The sequence below is a fragment of the Sorex araneus genome, chromosome 3 (genome assembly GCF_027595985.1).
Source record: "Sorex araneus isolate mSorAra2 chromosome 3, mSorAra2.pri, whole genome shotgun sequence".
NCBI lineage: Eukaryota > Metazoa > Chordata > Mammalia > Eulipotyphla > Soricidae > Sorex > Sorex araneus.
Genome location: NC_073304.1, coordinates 12,637,365 through 12,655,105, shown reverse-complemented (window position 1 = coordinate 12,655,105; position 17,741 = coordinate 12,637,365). Strand labels below are relative to the sequence as shown.

The 17,741-nt window shown below is 40.8% G+C and overlaps 1 protein-coding gene across 1 annotated transcript in view; it reads right to left on the bottom strand.

Annotated features, from left to right (window-relative positions):
* Positions 1-17,741, bottom strand: part of EML5 (EMAP like 5) — a 169,679-nt gene that overhangs the window by 22,787 nt on the left and 129,151 nt on the right. Inside the window, exons 31-34 of the mRNA XM_055131814.1 lie at positions 16,261-16,390; positions 13,619-13,717; positions 9,169-9,189; positions 941-1,114 (exon numbers count right to left, since the gene is read on the bottom strand). Coding sequence (XP_054987789.1) covers positions 941-1,114; positions 9,169-9,189; positions 13,619-13,717; positions 16,261-16,390 — 424 coding nt within the window. The remainder of the gene's footprint in view (positions 1-940; positions 1,115-9,168; positions 9,190-13,618; positions 13,718-16,260; positions 16,391-17,741) is intronic.

The following is a 17,741-nucleotide window of genomic DNA, read 5'->3' as shown; positions in this document are numbered from 1 at the left end:
TGATTCAAGAGTCTAGAGGCTGGAGCAATAGCACAGCAGGTAGGGCATTTGCCTTGCATGCCGCCAACCCGGGTTCGATTCCTCTGCCCCTTTCAAAGAGCCCGGCAAGTTACTGAGAGTATCTTGCAGAGCCTGGCAGGCTACTCGTGGTGTATTCAATATGCCAAAAACAGTAACAAGTCTCGCAATGGAGATGTTACTGGTGCCCGCTTGAGCAAATTGATGAGCAATGGTATGACAGTGATACAGTGATTCAAAAAACAAGTATGTGTGAGATCAGGCTGTGTCCCAACCTCGCACTTGCAGTGACAAGTGGGTTAGGGTTAAGGTTAAGGTTGGGGTTAGGGTTCTTATGGACAGGGTCTGTCCCATATTTTCAGTGTGATGTATAATCAAGGAAAGCGGCACTGTCACTGACTGAAGGGATATTTTAGATTTTTTTTTTCTTTTTGGGTTACACCCAGCGATGCACAGGGGTTAGTCCTGGCTTTGCACTCAGGAATTACTCCTGGCGGTGCTCGGGGGAACCATATAGATGCTGGGAATTGAACATGGGTCGGCAGCATGCAAGGCAAATGCCCTACCCACTGTGCTATCGCTCCAGCCCCTGGACATTTTAGATTTTAAAAAACATTTCTATGTAGTTTCTATGAGTTTCATTTTTAAAAGTAGGTACATAATAAGTTTTAAAGTATTAATTACCCTATTGATTTTTTATTACTTAAAATATACTTCTATTTACATTCTTAAGATCCTCTACAGACCAATTATACAATAATGATCAAATAAGCAATACATGCAGAAATAGCAGAAGATAACGGCAACAGTGTATGATGCATTGGGATGTAGTGACTAATGGTTTCAATGACCATGGTTAAGACAAATATCAGTGAATTCACAATACAGCAGAATTGGAACTCAAAACAAAAAGGACCCCTACCTTCCTGCCATCTCCAGATGGTGACAGTATGTTCTGGGTCTAGCCCCACAGACAGCAAGAGTTTCCCAGTGGCACTGAAGCTGACTGAACACACCCCCTTTGAATGGTAGCATCTGAGGACCGAAAGGGTCTGCTTGTTGATGGCATCCCAGATGTGGATAGAAGGAGCTGTAGCTAAATAAAGATGGAAAACAGCAGTTATGGGCTGGAGAGATACACACACAACTGGTAGGGTGAGTGTCTTGTATGTACATGCTCTGGGTTTGATCCCTGGCACCCATACGGTTACCCAGAGACCTGTCAGGAGCAATCCCTGAGTGCAGAACCAGGAATAATCCCTGAGCGCCACGGGTTGTGGTGCAAAAACCAAACCCAATTAAAACTGCACAAACAAGAAGTTTTAACAGAAGTACTAGAAATATTTCTATCTGTAAGGCATATGGAGGGTGCTTATCTCTGAAACATGGGGAAAAAAAACTACCAAGTTAATTTACCAGGAAAAAAAAAAAGTCTACACTAAGGCTGTATTTAATGAAGGACAAGAACAAAATGCAGGATATGTCCTCAGGCTTTTATCCAAACAACCTTGGATAAAATAATATTCATTTTGATAAGTAAATTAGGCAGTCACAACTTCAACTACTCAAAAATAATGTATGTTTAGATATGTGTTAAATTTATATAGTTAATGCTGAGAAATGTCAGGGTGTATGTTCAAATATTTATGTCATATGAAGGAGTGATGAAAAGTTGCTAAGTATAGGGCCGAGGTGATAGTACAGTGGGCAGGACACTTGTCTTGCATGCAGCCAACCCGAGTTCGATCCCCTCATCCCATATGGTTCCCTGAGCATTGCTGGGAGCGATTTCTGAGTGTAGAGCCAGGAGTAACCCCTGAGCATTGTGACCCACCATCCAAAAAAGAGAAGTAGATAAAACTGAGAAAGACAATAGGCAGGAAATCCCCAAACTATTTCAAACATACCTCAACCCTGATGAACAATTATTTGGCAAACTGCTAATTTTGTAAGATTAAAATTTTAATCAGAATTTTATGGGTGAAATAAACTTGCTAATGTCTAAAAATAAATGTTTGCTGTTATATTCTTGTATCCAGTTCTGGTTGCTTAATTTTTTTGAGTGAAATAATATTTATTTATTTCTCTTTTTATTGAATCACCGTAAGAACAGTTACAAAGCTTTCAGGTCTAAGTCTTGGTCAAACAATGATCAAACACCCATCCCTTCACCAGTGCACATGTTCCACCACCAAGAACCCCAGTATACCTCCCACCTCCCGCCCCCCGCCTGTGTGGCAGATGATTTCCACTTTACTCTCGCTCTACTTGATCACATTCAATTTTTCAACAGAATACCCACCATTATTATTTGGAATCTTCCCCCAACAATCAGAGCTGCCGAAAACGCATCATTAGATCATTTGTTTTCTATTGCTGATAATGAAGAGCATATGATGTCTTTTGATTTTGGACTTCTGGTACTTTAGTAATTAAGTCTGGAGGGATTACTGCCAAAAGCCACTGGGTTCTGAGATTGGTTTGTGTGCCTCTGGGATCATGGCCATTCAGGAGCCGGCAGAGCTGTTCGTGGGCAGCAACTTGGGGTCTCGTCAGGGTGGGGAGAGGGGTTGGTTCCACCCCTATCCCAAGAAGCCCTGCGCCCTCGTCACTGCAAGCTCGTACCTCTGTCTGATAGGCTCTGAAAGATGGCAGTCACTGCCGAGGGGGAAAAGGTGGAAGGGACAATGCCCTTTCCCACCCAGGATGGTTTGGGGCCATAGTTTAATTCACAGTCCAGGAGCATTTCTGCCAAAAGCCACTGGGTTCTGAGATTGGTTTGTGTGCCTCTGGGATCATGGCCATTCGGGAGCCGGCAGAACCATTGTGGGCAGCAACTCATGGTCTCATCAGATGGCTGCTAATTTTTTTCCCAGGTTCTCAATATTTGTCCAAGTTAAAAACTCCTATGTTTCTGCTATGTTTATTTTATGAACTGTACTCTGTACAAATGAATAGACATGGGATCTGGGAATGTGGCTTAGTCTTGTGATCTTTGGCGCTGCCAGTATGATCTCTGGTGCCAGAGTATGACCCCTGACATGGCAACAATGAGAACAAAGGGAGTGATAATAGTAATAATAATAATAATAATAATAATTGGGGGCTGGAGTGATAGCACAGCGGGTAGGGTGTTTGCCTTGCATGCGACCGACCCAGGTTCGATTCCCAGCATCCCATATGGTCCCCTGAGCACCACTGGGGTAATTCCTGAGTGCAGAGCCAGGAGTGACCCCTGTGCATCGCCAGGTCTGACCCAAAAAGCAAAAAAAAAAAAAAAAAAAAGAAAAAATGATAATAATATGACAGCAGCTAATTCAGTAATTCAACATCTAATACAGTCACAGTGTAAAAGTCCTTTTAATAAAATAACCAAAATATCCTTGCCTCAAATTATAAATCTTATAAATCTTGCAAAAAATAAATGTGAGGGGCTGGAGCGATAGCACAGCAGGTAGGGCATTTGCTTTGCACGCGGCTGACCCGGGTTCGATTCCCAGCATCCCATATGGTACCCTGAGCACCACCAGGAGTAATTCCTGAGTGCAGAGTCAGAACTAACCCCTGTGCATCGCCGGGTGTGACCCCAAAAAAGCAAAAGAGAAAGTGATATAAGACAAGCTTAAAATCATGATGCAGGTCCAAGAGAGAGTCTGGGGGTTCAGGTGCATGCCTTGTATGTGGCCAACCTGGTTGAATACTAGGCACCACATGGTGCCCCAAGCAATGCTTGGTGTGGCCCTTGGGGCCCCCAGCACCAACTGCAGGGCCTAGGCCATACTGCAGCTTGGGCCCTCTGAGTTGCACCACTTGGGAAATGAGAGAGAAAAAAGAAGTAGAAATAAATCCTGTTTGGTTTTTAAAGAAAACATTCTAATAACTTAGACTGTATTATGTACTAGATACAAATTATGGTATATATGATAAATCTGACTGTTTTTCAAATAAAGCAGTTAAACTATATTAAACGAGGGGCTGGGGAGATGAAGAACATGCCTTGCATGCAGCAGGCCCCGTTGGAATCCGGCAGGGCATCCTTCCAGCCCTAACCAGCACTTCCAGGCATAGCAACTCGGGGCGCTGAACCACCCTCTACAATTGGGCTCTTCTCCACTAAAAACATAAACCAGATATTTAATTTTGAATAGCATATAAAAATGATTAGGCGACTTACACAACTGCAAAAAAAAATCTACATGGAAATAGACATAAAAGCTTACATGTAAAAAGATAGGGTGTATGTGTGTGTGTGTGTGAGAGAGAGAGAGAGAGAGAGAGTAAGAGAGAGTGAAAGAGAGAGAGAGACTGATCACACTGCTAAGCATTGGGCATGGAAATAGACAGAAAAGCTTACCATGAACCCCATCAAAAAATGGGGAGAAAAAATGAACAGAAACTTCCTCAAAGAATAATCTGAATGGCCAAAAGGCACGTGAAAAAATGCTCTACATCACGAATCATCAGGGAAATGCAAACCAAAATGATGGATTCTTTCCTTGCTTTGTTTTTTCACATACCAAGAGTGAGATTATCTAAAATACATGTTTTTGTTTTTGTGCCACACTTGGCTGTGCTCAGATACCGTATATGGTGCTGGGGATCAAATCACAAGCATCCTAGCTGCTGTACTATTGTTCAAACCCCGATCATTTGATATTTGTTTTTCTGTTGACTTGCTTCACTTAGCATGACTCTCCCTCCATGTCAGAGCAGAAGGTCAGGTTTTGTTACAGCTGAGTTTTATTTTATACATTGTGCATTTATAGCAAAAGTTCTTTATTCACTCATTGCCACTGTTTCCAGATTTTGGCTACTGTAAGCTGCACAATGAGCATAGGTGTGTCAACTATCTAGCATTTTTGGGACATATCTCTAGGAAGAGAATTGCTGGATCACAAGGTATTTTTATTTTATCATTTTTTTGGTGGGTCCCTCACACATGCAAAGCAAGTTCTTGTTCACTGAGCTACTACATATTTTTAATGTTTGGAGAAATTGACATACTGTTTTGCATGGAGGCTGACCCAGTTTACATTTGCACCCACAGTGAATGTGGGGTTCTTTTTCTCTGTCCCCATGAGCAGCTGTGTCTGTTCTGACAGGTCATTCTGGATCGCTGATGTAAGGTGATATCCATAGTAGTTTTGATTTACACTCTCCTGATAATCAGTGATGATGAGCCATTTTCATGTGCCTAATTTTCACCTCCCCTCCTTTTTTGACATGATGGATAGATGCTGTTAAAAAATAAACGTTGTGGAACGGCAACCAAAACTTGCCATCTTATAAGTTTGTCACAGTCATTTGTGGAGAGTCATGCAGCAGTACTGAGACTGTCACACGTGGTCTCTGGTCCACTGCCACCAGAGCACACGGTGTCTGGAATGAGTGGGTCTAACACAATCGCATCAATGGCTACTGAAATGGGAATCTCACATAATTCCCATATGTTATGTAGCTTTATTCTTTTAATTTTATTCTAAACAGTATAGATTAATTAAAATTTTATTAGCTCATGGACTGGAGGTTAGATTTGGCTCCATTTGGGCTGTGCCAAATAGTGGGCTGTAGTTTTGCCAACCCTTGCTCTTGAGCTAAGTGAAGAAAACTAAACTTTTGCCTGCTGTGTTGGGTAACTTTGTGGTTAATGCCAAGTCACAAAATCATGTCTTGTACTCTGGATGAAGGGATGGAAATAGATATGAATCACTGGCAAATGTTTTCTTTTTGTTTTAAAAAAAACAGGAGTTTTCAAACTCCTGTTTCTGGTTTTTGAGTCACCTCTGGTGTTTCAGGGGTTACTTGTGGTGGTCTTGGAGGACCACATAGGGTGTGGAAAAGGTCTAATTATAATAACTAAATGCAACAGGCACAAAATTTTCATGTAGTAGCGTTTGAATTCATAAACCTATGGTCAAAATAAATAGTACAAATTTTAAATCTTTACCTGATCTGTTGATGTAATCTGTGGAATAATGGGAATGGCACATAAGAAGTTTTGTGGTGAAGAAGTAAGTCAAATATATAAAGTGCTTAATAGCTGTGGTGGCCATACTAAAACCATCAAAATATGCTAGTTTTTTTTTTTTTTTGCTTTTTGGGTCACACCTGGCAATGCACAGGGGTTACTCCTGGCTCTGCACTCAGGAATTACCCCTGGCCATGCTCAGGGGACAATATGGGATGCTGGGATTTGAACCCGGGTCAGCCGCGTGCAAGGCAAACGCCCTACCCACTGTGCTATCTCTCCAGCCCCCAAAATATGCTAGTTTTAAAAAACCTGTTGTCGATGATATGATACTATACTTAGAGAACCCTAAAACTTCTACCAAGAAACTCCTAGAAACAATAGACTTGTATAGCAAAGTTGCAGGCTATAAATCAATACCCAAAAGTCCATGGCTTTCCTATATGCAAATAATGAGAGAAGGAAGCAACATGATAAAAGCAATCCCGTTCACAATTGTGCCTCAAAAAATCAAGTACCTCGGAATCAGCTTAACTAAGGAGGTAAAGGACTTGTATAATGAAATCTATAAAACGCTACTTCAGGAAATAAAAGAGGACACGAGGAAATGGAAAGATATCCCCTGCTCATGGATTGGAATAATTAATATTGTCAAAATCGCAATACTCCCCAAAGCATTGTACAAATTCAATGCGATCCCTATAAGGATACCCTTGACATTCTTCAAAGAAATGGAGCAAGCACTCCTGAAATTCATATGGAACAATAAGTACCCACGAATAGCTAAAGCAATTCTTGGGAAAAAGAAAATGGGAGGAATCAACCTCCCCAACTTCCAACTCTACTACAAAGCGGTAGCAATTAAAACAGCATGGTACTGGAACAAAGGCGAGGTGCAGACCAATGGAACAGGGTTGAATACTCTGACACCCCCCCAAATATATGATTATCTAATCTTTGATAAGGGAGCAAGAAATGTGAAGTGGAGCAAGGAAAGCATGTTTAACAAATTGTGCTGGCAAAACTGGACAGCTACATGCAAAAAAATGGGCTTAGATCTCCACCTATCACCATGTACAAAAGTCAGATCAAAATGGATTAAAGACCTCAACATCAGACCAGAATCCCTAAGGTACATTGAAGACAAGGCCGGCAGAACCCTCCATGACATTGAAGCCAACGGTATCTTCAAAGCTGACACGCCACTGGCCAAGCAAGTGAAAACAGAGATAAATAAATGGGACTATCTCAAACTAAGAAGCTTCTGCACCTCAAAAGAAACAGTGACCAAAATACAAAGACAATCTACAGAATGGGAAAGGATATTTACGCAGTATCCATCCGATAAAGGGTTGATATCAAGGATATACAATGCACTGGTTGAACTCCACAAGAAGAAAACTGCCGAACCGATCAAAAAATAAGGTGATGAAATGAACCGAAACTTTCCCAAAAAAGAAATCCAAATGGCTGAGAGGCACATGAGAAAATGTTCAACATCACTAATCATCAGGGAGATGCAGATCAAAACAATAATGAGATATCATCTCACACCACAGAGACTGGCCAACATCCCAAAAAACAAAAGCAACCGCTGTTGGCGTGGATGTGGGGAGAAAGGGACTCTCCTTCACTGCTGGTGGGAATGCCGACTGGTTCAGCCCTTTTGGAAAACAATAAGGACGATTCTCAAAAAATTAGAAATTGAGCTTCCATTTGACCCAGCAATACCACTTCTGGAAATATACCCCGGAGAGGCAAAAAAGTATAGTAGAGATGACATCTGCATTTCTATGTTCATTGCAGCACTGTTTAAAATAGCCAGAATCTGGAAAAAACCAGAGTGCCCAAAAACAGATGAATGGTTAAAGAAACTCTGGTACATCTACACAATGGAATACTATGTAGCTGTCAGAAAAGATTAAGTCATGAAATTTGCATATAAGTGGATCAACATGGAAAATATCATGTTGAGTGAAATGAGTCAAAAAGAAAGAGACAGACATAGAAAGATTGCACTCATATGTGGAATATAAAGTAGCAGAGAGGTATGAGCTTGCAATGATGCAATTTCTGGCAGAAATTTCTCTTGACTTAGTTACTAAAATACTAAAATACAGAAATCCAAAACCATGCGGCTGCTATTGTGGCTGCTTGACCTCATATCTCTTCATTCTCAGCAATGGAAAACAAATTATCAAATGCTTCCTTTTCAGCAAGTCCAACTTTGGAGAGAGAAACTCCAAACAATAATAGTGAGTTTACTGTTGAAATATTGAATGTAATCAAAGTAAAGTGAAAGTAAAGTGAAATTTATCACTTCCCCCCATGTCCCCACCTCCCTGGCCCCTCACAGGCAGGGTGAGGGGCCGGGGAGGTGGGGACATGGGGGGAAGTATACTGTGATTCTTGGTGGTGGAGTATGTGCACTGGTGAAGGGATGGGTGTTTGAGCATTGTATAACTGAGACTTAAACCTGAAAGCTTTGTAACTTTCCACATGGTGATTCAATAAAAAATAAAATAAAATAAAAACCCTGCTGTCACTGCAGATTTAGGTTCCGTCTCATGCTACTAAAACAATAGTCTTCATTAAAAGCAATCCTATGCGGAAACATTTGAAATATGGTGGTGGGAAGGTTTGTAATGGTGGTGGGATTTTTTTGATGTCTGGATATTAAATGTAATCAAATATTGTGAACTACCTTATAAAACAAAAAAAAATAAAAAAATGCAATCCTAGCTGCTGGGGTCACAGTACAGTGGACAGGGCACTTGCCTTGCATGTTGTCCCATATAGGGGCCCCCGAATTTACAGATGTGATCCCTGAGAGCAGAGCCAGGAGTAAGCCCTGAGCGCAGTGGGGTGTGGCACTCCCCCACCCCATCCCCTACCAAACAAAAAATAAAACAAGCAATCCTAAATTGGTGTGGACACTTCTAAGGATCCCAGAGGAACGGCCTGGGGGTGGAGCTATGGGCGAGCCCTCAGTACAGTGCTCAAGCAGCTCTGCAGTACTGAGCAGGGTACCACACCCAGGGGCCCAAACTGCCAGGCTGAGTGTTTGGGGAGTGACACCCCCCCCCGCACCCAGAGCACTGCAGCGAGGATATCCTGTCAGCTACAAATGGGGGCTAACAATAATAAGCAATAACACCAAAACAGAAAACAACTTGCCTTACCTGACATGTCTGCAGAGTCACCTATAACAGAAAACCAGTAGAAAAATAATTATCTGTAAATAACATTAAAGGTAAAACTGGTAAAAACTATCATAAAATAATGTGTAAATAATTAAAATAAATATACATCCAAAACTAATTTCATGGCATTGAGTAAATTATCTGTAAGTCAAGCTACTTATTTATACAGATTTATCAGCAGCATTTGAACATGACTTTTAATCTCTGGATCCAAACTTTTCTTCTTATATAAGAATTACATAAATTGCAATTACCACAACCTTTAAAATAATACTGATATGACTTAAATTGATAAGTCGCTTGCTTTGGTTTATAAAATTCCCTGATAATAAACCCTAGAATTTTTAATGCATCTCTACTGACAGGGAAGAATTACCAAACTTTCTAAATAAAATGTCATCATGAAACTAAAAAAAAAAGTCCCAGAGTTGGAGCGATAGTTTAATGGGTGGGGCACTTGCTTTGCATGCACCCCATTCAGGTTTGATCCCCTGCATCCCATACAGTCCCCAAGCACCACTAGTAATAATTGCTGACTGCAGAGCCAGTAATTTCTGACTCTTGAGCATCACTGAGTATGATCCAAAAACCAAAAAGGAGAAAAAGGTCTTTAATTTAGGCTACAAGTTCCCCTACTTATTTTTTTTTAGATAAAACATTCACTGTCTGAGTATAAGACTGACAGAAAGGAGATATGAATACCTGTGTGTTATACCTGTGGTGAAAATACCTATTACATAAAAATTTTAGAAGCAATATGGTGTAGTAAGAAAGGAGTAATACTTTAAGCCTCCATTTAAGATAGATAATTGCTTTTGGTTTTGTTTTTATTTGTGGGAGGGAGGGAGGATGGGTGCCAAATGTGGCAATGCTTACTACCCCCGGCTGTGCACTCGGGAATCACTCCTGGTAGTGTTTGGGCGACCATATGGGATGCTGGGAATGGAAATAGGGTTGGTTGTGTGCCAGCCAAATGCCCTACTCTGTACCACTGTCTGGTCCTGACTGTTTTTGGCTTTGGAAAAGCTTGATATATTCTCATATATATGTCTATTCTTGTAAAATTGTGATTTCAGGACATACTGATAACTTAGGTGGAAATGAAAACAAAACACTGAACTCGGCAGAGCAGACCACTCAGGAAATATTATTTTCAGCCCTGCACATGCTCTGACCTCACGCACAGAATGGAAAGCCTGTCGTGAAGACTGGTTAGAGGACTGGAGCTGTTTGGTGTGGAAATGTGGCTCTGTCCCCAAGTGTCTGCAGGGCTTGAGACAAGAGCACAAACAAATAAAGACCTACAATCATAGGACTAAATATTTTAGCTATTTATTTTGTTTTTTTTGCACCACAACCAGCAGTGTTTGGAGGACCATATGTAAAGCTGGGGACTGAACCCGGGCTGAGGAGCTGGAGTGATAGTACAGTGGGTAAGGCATTTGCCTTGCATCTGGTCAACTAGGATTGATTCCTGGCATCCCATATGGTCCTCCCCAAGCACCCATCAAGTGTAATTCCTGAGAATTACAGAGCCAGGAGTAATCCCTGAAGATTGCTGAGTGTGAGCCCCAAAGCCAAAAAACAAAACAAGCAAAAATGTGGTTATCCCTGGGGCTGGAGTGATAGCACAGCGGGTAGGGCGTTTGCCTTGCATGCGGCTGACCCGGGTTCAATTCCCAGCATCCCAGATGGTCCCCCGAGCACCACTAGGAGTAATTCCTGAGTGCATGAACCAGGAGTAACCCCTGTGCATCATCGGGTGTGACCCAAAAAGAAAAAAAAAGTGGTTATCCAAAATCCAAGCTCCATCACCATCCTCCCAGTGAGCAGGCACTGCTCGGCCACTCTACTTGTATTGGTTTTATGATTGTACTAGCTTTGCAGTTACCACTGGGTGAATGGACTCAGAGAAGAGTCTCACAGGCCTTATGTAGATATGGTACAATTTGAACTTAACTGGCTAAACTATCACAAAAGCTATTATTTTAATTCTATGGAATAAAAAATCGGAGGGCAGGGGCTAACAATGGGTTATAGACTTGGCAGTACTCAGGTGAATTCCTGGCAATGCCAGGATGCTTCGTACCAGGGATTCAGACTGGAGTAGCTGTATGCAAGACTGACATCTTACCTCCTGTATTCTCTCTCCAGTCTAATCTAAATAATTTTTTTTGAGGGGGAAGTTTGGGCCATGCCTGGCAGTGTCAGGGCTGATTCCTGGTTCTGTGCTCAGGGATGACTCCTGGAAGAGCTTGGGGGACCATATCAGGATCACACTGTAGTCAGCTGCATGTCAGACAAGTGCTTGCTCCAGATCTAAATGATTATTTTTTTAATTTTTGGGTCACACCCAGCAATGCTCAGGGGTTATTACTCCTGGCTCTGCACTCAGGAAGTACCTGGGGACCATTTGGGACGCCGGGGATTAAACTCGGGTCGGCAGCCTGCAAGGCAAATACCCTCCCCGCTGTACTATAGTTCTGACTCTCTAAATACTTTTTAACAAACAAACAAAAAAATACCATAAATATTTTAAACTGCATTTTGTGTTTTGTATTAAACAAGCTTTAAACAAATTGACTATTTAGCTCTCTTTAGGTCCACAGAAGACAAACCTTTCTTGCTTTTTGGTTTTCTCTTGGGTCAACCAATTAGTCATCAGCAGTTTTTCTTATCTGTTTTGTGGAGGGGCACATGGGGAACAAGGCATAGGGCTTACATATATGCTCTAAAGTTCACCTCAGTGCTGCCTGGGCTTTGCTGTTTTTAAGTTTTGTTTAGTTCTATTTTGGCCCCGCCAAGCCCACTGAGCTCTCCAGCCCCTGCTGGACTGGGAACTGGAAGGAGAGATACAGGGAGATAACCAGCTATTTCACATTCCCCATGCAGGTACTGCCTTTCAAAACAAAACAACAAAGCAGTGGCAAAAAGGGACAGATTTCCTGAAAGATTAACTGTGACTGTGACATTTCTTAGCCGAAAGAAAACTCCAGCACTAATATGTTGTTTGCTTTGAAGAGAGAGGAAAAACAAGGAGGGCAAAAATTGGAAATAAAAGCGTATATCCCAGAATTCTATTTACAGAATGTAAATTCCATTACCTTAGAGATTTTGTTGGGGGTGAGGATTAATATGCTTGTATGCTCAGCACCGGAACTATATCTCATATATTGTAGGTTCCCAATAAATTTGTCGAATAACAATGTATTCAATACAAATTAACTGAGCAATAACCAAATGCTCAGAGACATGATGTAGGTGCTTTCCTGACCAAAATGGTCATATGACCAAGAGTCTCATTCCTCATGCAGAATGTAAACGGGGCTTGAATTAAAAATAAACAGCACAGAGACTAGACCTACTGTCTTATACACAAGGACGGTGCCTTGCATATATAACGTGTAACACTGGTCTAACAGTAAACAATGGTGGGGCTGGGGAAATAGCGGAAAGGGCTAGAGTGCATGCTTATGGGAAGCCCAGGGTCAGTTCCCAGCACCACCCCTGCCAGCACTGCTGGGAGCAACAGGCAGGAAGTAGTCCCTGAGTATTGCTAAGTCTGGCCCCCAAGCCCAAACGAAACTAGAAAATTTTTAGAAAAGAGTTAGATAAGGGTCTATGACTATAAGCAAGCCAGAGAACAAGTTTGTAACTGATCAATTTAATTCTTGTATATAAAAAGGATTCTACTAAAAGCACCAATGATTTTATTTAAGAAAAAAGACAAGAGGAATGCTAGCTTAGCAATCACGGCCCACTACAGCACTAGTAAACCTAATGACTGAATGACTGCAATCCTTTTTCCATGCTATCAAGAGCTGTGAAGATCTGACTGCGGTGATCACTGATGAAGTCGACAGATTTAGGAATAGACCTGCTATTCTTTCACTGTGAAGAGTTATGACCTCTGTTATATTTTCAAGAGTCAAAAGAGCAAAATAATATCTAACAAGTGACAGATTAATCCAAGAGAAAAAGCATTTTCAAGATGGAATTGGTTTGCTTCCCTCTCTCTTGCCTAAGCCTGGCTGGAGTAGACATGCTGCCTAATCATTTAGTCTGGCTACTTTTGGGCCCTAAATACTGACGATTCCCTCCTCAAATGTGCCTTTTCACTTTATATGTTAACAAATTAAACCCTTTTTTCTAATTAGAAATTTCTACTACAGGACTATTTCAGTCATGATTAAATAACTTCTTTATTTCCTTAATTGTGAACTGCCTGAACAACCTCAAATAGCAAAGTTGAGAGAAAGTGAGACAGAGGTACCTGGAAACTAAGAGACGGAAAATTAGACATGTACTTTATATATACAAGCATTCTGAACAATCCAGATACATATTTTAAACTTTTCCTAGGATGCTGAATTAATTTAAGCAAGACAACTGCTTCAAATGGTTTCTTTTTAAAAATACAGAAACATACCTACTTGGCCAGTTGCTACCACGTTGATAAATTTGGGGTGTTGATTTACAGTGAGGCACAGAATATCATCATTATGTTCTTGATAAAAACTCTGTGTCCCTACAAGAAAATTTGAGAAGCAAATGAAGACAAAAATTTGAGAAGATATAACAGTCAGATACACTCAATCAGGACAATAAGCTACACTATTTAACTTACTTGCTGATCTGATGCATATTACTGAGCACTTAATGTATGTATCACATCCTAAGTGGAGGTGAGAGAGATAGCTCAAAGGGGCTGGAGTGTGGCATGTGGTGGCACCAGGTTGGATTACTGGAATTGTAAAATTGCTTATTTGGCCCACTGCTCCTTTTTCAGAGAAAAAAGAACCACTTACGCATCTGGGCAGTAACACCCACTTTGGGAACCCCTGGTCTAGAGGCAGTGATAGTGAAGGGACCTTAGCAGACCTGGATCTTGCAGAAAATAATCCAGGTAAATTTGTGCAAGTAAAACAGTGGTGCGAAGTGAGGGCAGATAACACAAAGGATCTGATTATAAAGAACCTCCAAAAAGCAAAGCAGAAAAAAAAGAAAAGCAGAACAAGACATTTTGTTGCTATTATTTGGGGGCCACATAAGCAATGCTCAGGGGTTACTCCTGGCTCTGATCTCAGGTGGTGCTCAGGGGACCATATGGGATTCTGGAATTCACCTGGATTGGTCATGTGCAAGGTAAGTGTCCTATTCACTGAACTATCACTCTGGCCCCGAAAACAAAACAATTTAACTTTTAATACACCTAGTATTTACTTTATAATGTCTCTTCAGTGTGAAATGTGCTTTGTATTTTCTGGGACTGAGAGCTCCCTTAAAGGAACAATCAACTAGTACTGGCGCCTAAGTCTATAGGCTGGCAAAGACTTTCCTAGACTCTGAACACAGAAATGTGTTCTCAGGCTGGTGGGACACCAGACAGTGGGGACTGGAGCAGCTGTCTGCCTCCCTGTGCCCTTTCTCTCCTCTATCCCATCAAAAAAAAGGTGATCTGTAAAGCATGAGAACAAATGAAGAAACTACCAGCATAAACATGAAAGTGTTTACGTATCCATCCCTTTTTAGTTTAATTGGTCTTTTTCTTCCCTATTTCTATTCTCTTTAAGGATGTGTGAAGCCTCGAAGAGAATTTTCTCTGTAGGTGGTTTGTTTTATTTAAGTCACACTGCATTTTAATATATGTTTTAGGTAAGCATCATTAAAAAAATCAACATATGTATACACTATAGTGAGCTCAAAAATGGCATTTTTAAGTGACTTAAGTTATTAAATAAAAAGTTGCCACTGATTTCTGTAAATTCTGGTAAGTTCTTGGAGGAAACCAAAATAGAAAGACCATATTGATTATTATCACTGACCAGAGGTAGGGGATAATGACTCACACATTTCACCTTTACCTATTTAAGAGGAAGCTTATTGAAGGGCAAAAGTCAGAAATGTCTCGACTAGGTAATGTCTCCTTGCACTTCTGCTGTTCAAACTCTATGAAATTTGCAATTATATGGAGTAAGAATACAAGATTACTAAATGCTATTATGTATTTAGCACATCAATGATCATCAAGTGAGCTTTACTTGCATTTCAACAATCAAGCTAGACATCAAAAAATATATACACAATGGGATACTACTTGGCTACAAGAAAAGAGGAAATCACGCAATTTGCCACCACATGGATGGATCTGGAGATTATCATGCTGAGTGAAGCTGGTCAGGAGAGGCGCAGCCACAGAATGATCTTCCTCATATCGGAGATATAAAGAAACATAAATAAAGGAATCACACGTGCCCAAAGGCAACAGAAGCTGTGGTCTTCAGGACTGAGTTTACCACAGCAGGGAGAGGAGGGTGGGTTGGGAGGTGGACACCGAGACAAAGGGGCGAGCAGCCAGTGTGGTGGAGGGCGAGGTGTTGGAACGCTACACGTGTAAAACTCGATCACTAACAATATTGAAATCATGGTGCAAAAAAAAAAAAGTCAAAAAATGTTCACCTTCCATTTTCCGGTGGTGGGGATTGGGCCCTGGACTTCATACACACAAGACAAGGGCTCAGCTGCTGTGCTATATGCCCTGCCCTTTTATTTTCTTCAATTAAACCCGAGTCTCCTTTCAATTGCTACTAGAGGGAGAAACATATCCCACCATACATTTTAATGTTCAAGTTATGGGGGAGCAGAATGAAGTCACACATGATTTCACGATAGAACATGTTTTCTACATACTGTAACCTTTATTTCTTAGTGATTTTTAAGCATTTTCCAATCTTTTTCAGCTTGCAAATTGAAATGTTATCAGGAATCTCTGTAGCATGAAATGTGTATGTACTGAAGCCAAAACAATTTATTTATAGCCTTAGCAAATAAGTGAGAAATTCTTTTTTTTTAATCTTTTCTTTGGGGTCACACCTGGCAATGCACAGGGGTTACTCCTGGTTTTGCACTCAGAAATTACTCCTGGCTGTGCTCAGGGGACCACATGGGATGCTAGGAATCAAACCTGGATCGGCCACGTGCAAGGCAAACGCCCTACCCGCTGTGCTATCGCTCCAGCCCCAAGTGAGCAATTCTAAACCATGGCAGGGACAGGGACTCAGGTATTCGTACCTGTAGCAACATTGTGCAGGATTCCAACGGATGCAGTGTGATATATGATATCATCACCATCATTTAAATAGTGAACATTATTCCTACAGTCCCTGCCTCGGTAGCCAAAAACAAGCTCCAACACAAGGTCCTATAACAATGATAAAAACATCACATAACATTTTAAACAAACACCATTGTATTTTCTTTCTTTTTATAAAATTTTATTGATTCACTGTGAAATATAGTTACAAGTTTTTATGTCTGAGTTACAATCACACAATGATCACAAACCCACACCATTGTATATCACATCTCAATATTCATCATTACATTGCCATACAGTATTCTGGTATCTTCATTTAAAATCGAGGATGCATCTTTGATCTTTAAAATGTAACGCAAAATTAAGTTATACATACCTTTTAATATAACCTGTGTGGGGAAACTGAACTATATTTCATACTTTTCTCTATACAATTGTAATAAGGAAAAGAGAGTCAGAAGTCCATCTGATTCCAAGAATTTGGATCTTAAGCTTTCATGCCTCAAACAAAGATACTTTCTGTATTCAAAAGACTTTGGTGTGTGTTAATGTCAGCCAAAATATATGGTCTGTGTACTCAACTCAGGTTAAATTAAATCCACATAATTTACTTTTAAGACTCTAAAAACTATATCTACAATAGGGCAAAAAGCAAAAGAGCTAAAAATAAGCACACTTTCTCTGATAATTCAGACTAGAGTTCCAGTGGCTAATTCTATTGAACTAGTGAGCTAAGTGAAGGAGGGAGAATGAAATAAAGCTTCCTACCTTTATTTCAAGTGATTTTATTACATTTTATTCACAAAGTGCAGGGAGAACCCTGTGCTCACTCAAATATCGTGGAACATTTTCTTTAGCTGGACAAAGAATCTTCACTAGTCCCTACAGTGAATATATCATATGGGTTAACATTTTTTGTTTTTGGGTCACATCTGGCAATATTCAGGGGTTACTCCTGGCTTTGCACTCAGGAATTGCTTGTGTTAGTGCTTAGGGAACTGTATGGGATGTTGGAGAGTGAACCTGGGTCGGCCACATGCAAGGCAAATGTCCTATCCACTGTACTATGCTTTAGGCTCCAAACATTTCTGATTTAGGATAGGCATTTAATATTTTTTTTTCTTTTTGGGTCACACCCAGAGATACACAGGGTTTACTCGTGACTCATGTACTCAGGAACTACTCCTGGTGGTACTTGGGGGACCACATGGGATTCTGGGAACCACGTGCAAGGCAAACACCCTACCCGCTGTGCTATTTCTCCAGCCCTGACAGGCATTTAATCTTCACCTCATAAATTCAAGCCACTAAGTGTAAGACTTCTGTACATCAGAGTATTCATATATATTTCCATTGGAAATTTTCTAAGATTTAGGGCATTATTCGTGTAAAAATAAAAAAAATTAAAATTTTGGCCACACCTGGCAATGCTTTAGGGGTTACTCCTAACTCTGCA